The sequence below is a fragment of the Athene cunicularia genome, assembly GCF_003259725.1.
Source record: "Athene cunicularia isolate RWA chromosome Z unlocalized genomic scaffold, athCun1 chrZ_part2, whole genome shotgun sequence".
NCBI lineage: Eukaryota > Metazoa > Chordata > Aves > Strigiformes > Strigidae > Athene > Athene cunicularia.
Genome location: NW_020799143.1, coordinates 23,217,183 through 23,223,643, shown reverse-complemented (window position 1 = coordinate 23,223,643; position 6,461 = coordinate 23,217,183). Strand labels below are relative to the sequence as shown.

Below are 6,461 nucleotides of genomic sequence, written 5' to 3'. Positions count from 1 at the left end.
CCTGGGCACACTGCTGGATCCTGTTCAGCCGGCTGTCAATCAACACCCCCAGGCCCCTCTGTGACTGGCAGCTCTCCAGCCACTCCTCCCCAAGCCTGTAGCACTGCTGGGGGTTGTTGTGGCCCAAGGGCAGCCCCCGGCATTTGGCCTTACGGACACTCCTCCAGTTGGGCTCAGCCCATGGCTCCAGCCTGTCCAGGTCTCTCTGCAGAGCCTCCCTACCCTCGAGCAGATCAACACTCCCACCCAACTTGGGGTCACCTGCAAACTGACTGAGGGTGCACTCGATCCCCTCGTCTAGATCATCAGTAAAGATGTTAAACAGGAGTGGCCCCACCACCGAGCCCTGGGGGACACCACTTGTGACTGGCCGCCAACCTGATTTAACTCCTTTCACCACAACTCTTTGGGCCCGGCCATCCAGACAGTTTTTTTACCCAGCAAAGCGTGTGCCCATCCAAGCCCTGAGCAGCCAGTTTTGTCAGGAAGGAGAATGCTGTGGGAAATGGTGTCAAAGGCCTTACTGAAGTTAAGGTAGACAACATCCACAGCCTTTCCCTCATCCAATAAGCAGGTCGCCCTGTTGTACAAGGAGATCAGTTTTGTCAAGCAGGACCTGCCTTTCACAAACCCATGCTGACTGGGCCTGAGCATCTGGTTGTCCCGCATCTGGTTGTGTGATGGTACTCAGGATGAGCTGCTCCATCAGCTTCCTGTCAATCTGACAGGCCTGTAATTTCCTGGATCATCCTTCCGACCCTTCTTATAGATGGGTGTCACACTGGCCAATTCCCAATCTGTCGGGACCTCCCTGGTCAGCCAGGACTGCTGGTAAATGATGGAAAGCAGCTTGGCGAGCACCCCAGCCAGCTCCTTCAGCACCCTTGGGTGTATCCCGTCTGGGCCCATAGACTGGTGTGTGTCTGTGTGATGCAGCAGGTCACTGTCTCCTCCTGGATTGTGGGGGGTTCGTTCTCCCAGTCTATGTCTTCCGGCTGAGGAGGCTGGATTCCCTCAGTACAACTAGTCTTGTTATTAAAGACTGAGGTGAACAAGGCATTAAGCACATCAGCCTTTTCCTCATCATTTGTTACCATGCTTCCTCCTGCGTCTAGCAGGGGATGGAGGCTCTCCCTGGTCTTTCTTTTCCTGTTGACATACTTACTGTAGAAACCTTTCTTGTTATTCTTGAGCATTGAGTCCAGATTATTTTCTAGCTGGGCTTTAGACCTCCTGATTTCCACCCTGCTCAGCCTCACAGCATCTTTGTAATCATTGTGAGTCACTAGCCCCTTCTTCCAAAGGCTGTAAACTCTCCTTTTCTCCCTGAGTTCCAGCCAAAGCTCTCTGTTCAGACAGGATGGTCTTCTCTGGCATCGGCTTCTCTTAGAACACCTAGGGACAGCCTGCTCCTGTGACATTAAGACTTTCTTCTTAAAGAGTGCCCAGCCTTCCTGGGCCCCTACCCTTCAGGACTGTCTCCCAAGGGATCCTGTCAAGCAGGTCCCTAAACAAGACAGTCAGCCCTTTGGAAGTTCAGGATGTCAGTTCTGCTGCGCCCTCTCCTGGCCTCTCTAAGAATAGAGAACTCCGTTATTTCATGATCAATGTACCCTAGTCGGCCTCCAACCGTCACATCATCCACCAGTCCTTCTCTGGTCACAAAGAGGAGGTCCAGCAGGGCACCACATTCTTATTACTTACACACCTACATTTATCTTTACATAGAAAAATGAATTATTTCTGGGGTTTGTGCATCTTAAAAACTTCTGAAATGAACCAGTTTCCAGCAAGCCAGCTTTCCAATAGCAGTAACCAGCAAACTGACAACCACGTGGTTATTTGTCTGAATAGGGAAACAGACTGAATGTCCTTCTCCCCTAACTGTGTATTGATCCTCTGTTGCTTGAGGTCAAAATTTAAAGTGTTGATCTTCAGTTTAAACTGACAATGGCTGGATTTTATACTTTTCTATTTAGCAAATTGTTGCCGATCCTGTTAGGAATTCATCAAATGATGAAACAGCATCAGTGACATGTAAACTGCTACTATATCCATTCAGTCCATAGTCCTACTGCCCCCCTAACCTGTTCTGCCTGTTCTGCCTGCATTCTGCTCCACTCCAGGACCAGGAGTCTTTCACAGTGCCATGGTAGTAATACACATCCTAGAAAAAGCTGTAAACCTCTCACATTCAAGTGCAAGAAAAGGAAATGAAAGATTTCAGGTGTCTTCTTCCTTCTTATTTCTTGGTAAACTATGGTGGGTTTTTTAATTACTCCATGTATTATTCTGTTGCTTTCAACTCTAGCTCACCCTTAATCATCAACAGGAGAGCTGCAACCAGCTGTTGCACTTTAAGCAAGCAGGTGAAGAACCTGAGACACAAGCATGCTACTGCCACTGCGGCTCCTTCTCTTACATGGGTCCCTGCCCTGTTCAACCTGAAAGGTACGGCAGGTCACACCTACTCATGTGTGCAAGAGAAAAATGGAGAGGTGGTTATGGTGTATGTGAGTTCCCTGTCTCGCTCTTCCACATCTACAAAGTGGAGATGTTTCTTAGTTAGGTGAGCAATCTCAGTCTCCTTAACAACCAGGTGACGGGTCACTCCTGGGGCTTCTCTGGGTAGCTGATCATCCACAGGAATAATGTACACCATCATCACCTGAAATCAGGAAGACAGTAAAATCAGCAGTCATTCCTCTCAATAAGAGAGTGTTCAAACAGGTGTTTACAAACACACTCACACAGAAGTGGATCACTGGCATATGAGAGAGATTGTGGCTGTCATGCCATATCACGACACACAAGTAATGGAGATATATAAGAGTTAAATGCAAAGCCTATGAATTTTAGCAGTTTCCTTTTAAATTAAAAGCAAAGTTAAATGCAGTATGTTGGACTCCTGGGTAAAATAAATAGTCTCTTCACAGTTGACTTCAGGAGGACTTTTTAGTTTTTTTGTACCCTCTGCAAAATCTAATTTGTTTTCAACATTTCATTTTATAGTGTTGGAAAAAGTCTTTGCAATGGACTTGTCTCTCTGCAGCCAGGCAGAGAGAATTACCCTATGGAAAGCAAGAACAAGAGCTAGCTCTGAAGAAGGTTATTTGTGGTGATGACCATGGGGATGGCAAACAAAAAGATCTATACCAGTTTGATTTGAAAGTCTGTCAGAAGGTGTAAAATCATCAGACATTTGAAGAAAAAATGCAGGACTCTGCCAAAGATGCTTTAGTTTCTTACCTGTGGCTCTGAGAGATTGGGAGGATCATGGCTATCACACAGCACAAACTCAAGGGAATCCTCAAATACTTCTCCTCCCAAATTACGATAATAAATTATTCCATTAAATAGATCCTTCTGAAGAAAGCTGCTGACAGAATACCCTGTTGAATTGAAGAATATATCTTCTGTTGAACAGTGCATGATTTTAACAATTCATAAAAATTATCCACTAGCTGTGTAAGTAACTGGTGAAGCATAATGTCCTTTTTCTCACTCTTAACTACAGCAAGCCCTTTGAAATGTTATCTCATTATCTTCCATGTTTCCTGAAGATCATCAACCTCTTTTCTATGTCACTTAAAGATCATTTAAAAAGAATCAACACAGCAAATGGGCCTAAATCCCTGTTCATAGGACAGAAGTGAATTTGTAGGACTAGCAGCCTCTGTAGTCCAGCCTGGGAATTTCTGAGTTCGGTTAAGTGAAAGGAGAGCTTTCTTCCTCTTCTAACATCATTAGCATCATCTAATACCTTTGAACTTGTCAGGGATCCTTGCAAATAAAATAACTCCTGACTAGCCCAACTTTTCTAGAGGAGAAAAGTAAGGTAAGGAAATAGACTCAGAATGGAAGCATTATGGGATAAATTAGGTTCACAAGTATAGTTATCCTGGCGCAGAGACCAACATTAATTAATGATGGGCTTTTACACTTCAATAAAAGAAGTCCAAAGTTATCATGGTATGTCCTGAGCCAAAATACATTGTCTAACTGTAACATGTAGTTTAAAAAGGAGGGCACAAAGGAAATCTTCCTATTATGGATGTGTTTCATTACCTATCAAGTTTGGTCCTGGTTTCTTCATGATTTCTCCAGCCTGTGGTGGCTTGGTAATATTGAATAGTATGTAATCATCACTGGAATCCATGTCAGAAGCACAAAGCATGGAGCCCTGAATCAGGATTGTCTGTCCCTCATGAACTTCAATGACCACATTGCTGATAAGAAATGGAGGACTGTCATCTTTAGGGAGGATATTGATTGGAAATTTATGACGAATACTGTGGGGGCCATCAAAAATCCTAAATACCACAAAGTCCTTAGTAGAATCGCTGTCATCATGATGGTAGTGAACAACTCCGGCCTGAATGTCAGAGACTGTGAACATGAATCCTTTCCCTCCTATCAGAAACAGTAGAAGAAAACACATCAAAATTGTGTAGTTCAGTCCAGAGGAGAATCCTTCCACCACTATGTATGTTATTAAGGGAGAGAGAATGAGAATGCATTTCTAACTAGAAAAATCAAACAGAACTTTACCTACTGGAAACAAGTTTCTACAAGTGGGAATATTTAATAAGAATGCAGAATTTGAAACTGTGATAGCAGTGGAAATGGTCCAAATGTCCATTGAACTGAAGATAACCAGAGATATCAAGGATTTTTAACTGTGACCGTTTCCACTTTACTTTTAACCTTTACATTCTTATCAGAACATTTTACATGTATTTTAAGCATCAAAGAGGTTATGTTTTATAATTACAGATCAGCATTTCATTGCAAGTAAAAACTAAGATTTGTGGGTCTTGTTCTTCTGCATATTGAGGTTATTGTCTATAGCAAGACAATTTTACACTTCTGGTTCATTGGACATGTTATGCACACACACAAATATTCAGGCAGGTTAAATGTTTCAAGAACTGCAAGCTGGTGCTGGAAGATACGATCTCCCCAGAGCCTCCAAGGAAATTTTTTTTTGTCCTACTTGATATGTAACATCAGCAGAGACACCCACCCACCCACTCCCTTTGACCTTTACTTGAAGAGAATCATGGGCACAATTTAAGATGGAGAAATAACTGCCTTACCACCAAAAAAAAAAACCTGTTAAAGGCAACAGAAAGCAAAGTACAACATTATACATACCTCCTTCTTTCAGGGCTTTCCTTTAGCTCTAGGACTGGCATTACCAAACCCAGCAGAAAAGCATTCAAAATATTGGGCTGTTCCATAACATAGTTCCCCAAGTTAATGGGAAACCCTCCACTGATTCATGGGCAGTGGCTCAGACCATTTGACAGCAGCATTAGTTATGATGCAGCTGGAGGGCTAAACCTGAGCTTTCCTTTATAAAGTCTGAACATCAGTTGGTGCTTGCTAGACAAAAAAAGGCAATTGCCATGAAATGTGGTGATGGTGTCCTTTGCTTGTGCCTATGCAGACACATTAAAGAGAATAAGGTGCAGTCACTGGAGAAGAAATATCCACCCCTGGCTGGCCCACAGAAGGCTGGGAAACCCGGGAAGGGTGGGTACCGGACATGACACTGCGTGTATGTGGATGGGACTGCAACCGCGAGATGAGCCCTGGGCTCTGCATGCTCCTGCAGGCACCGCTGGTGCCCTGCTCCGCTCCCTGGCTGGCTGCACGCTCCCCTGCCCCCTGTATCACCATCTCTGGAGCTAGGCCTGTCTGACACTGCTGGCACCACCGAGTTTCTGATTGTAACGTTACAGGAGGATGATTGTGCAGACACTGAACTCCTTGGCAGTAGTTTCATGATATGAAACATACTTCTGAATAGTTTCTCTTTCCACTAAATTCTGAATACCACAATCTCCTTTTCTTTAAATACTTGCTTTATGTCTCTAGGCTATGCATTTTACACAAATACGTTTCACTGTCAAAAAATGCAGCATTGATAGTGGCAGCATCTTTCCACCCTGTCAACAGCAGAGTGGCTTTTTGTACCTAACCATTTTCCCAAGGAGAGCAGCACTTTGTTGATTCATGAGGTTGAAAAGCAAAATTAGTGATATTGATAATGCAAAAGGCTAACAAATTAGAAGTCTAATTTAATTGCCACTTTTTGAAATAAACGTTAAAGCTTCCAGTAAATAATAGCTGTATCCAAATGTTGTCTGTATTTGCCAACAAATCCAAATCACTCAGTGTTCCATGGCACCTTCAAGCAGAAATGTGAGAAGTGAAAATATAGGAACTAAATTTTGCCTCAGTCATGCATACTCAATGAAAGCATAGCAGATTTCTTTGAAATTTGAGCTTTGGGATGTAAACATGCGTTAAAAAAAGTAAAAGTTTAAATACTGAATTTTTCAATGCTCTTGCTTCAATCCCCGTGTCTAGCGTGGCTGTAGGAGCGAAAACCGGTCAGCAGAGGGAGCAGAGCCGCACGGCCGCGGGGAGCGGGGAGCCGGGCCGGGCGGAGC

At 43.9% G+C, this 6,461-nt stretch overlaps 1 protein-coding gene across 2 annotated transcripts in view; it reads right to left on the bottom strand.

The window, feature by feature from the left end:
* The window catches only part of FREM1 (FRAS1 related extracellular matrix 1), a 76,999-nt gene that overhangs the window by 44,973 nt on the left and 25,565 nt on the right, over positions 1-6,461 (bottom strand). For both annotated transcript variants that reach the window (XM_026866387.1, XM_026866388.1), the window contains exons 9-11: positions 4,069-4,413; positions 3,250-3,392; positions 2,472-2,668 (exon numbers count right to left, since the gene is read on the bottom strand). In XM_026866387.1, coding sequence (XP_026722188.1) covers positions 2,472-2,668; positions 3,250-3,392; positions 4,069-4,413 — 685 coding nt within the window. The remainder of the gene's footprint in view (positions 1-2,471; positions 2,669-3,249; positions 3,393-4,068; positions 4,414-6,461) is intronic.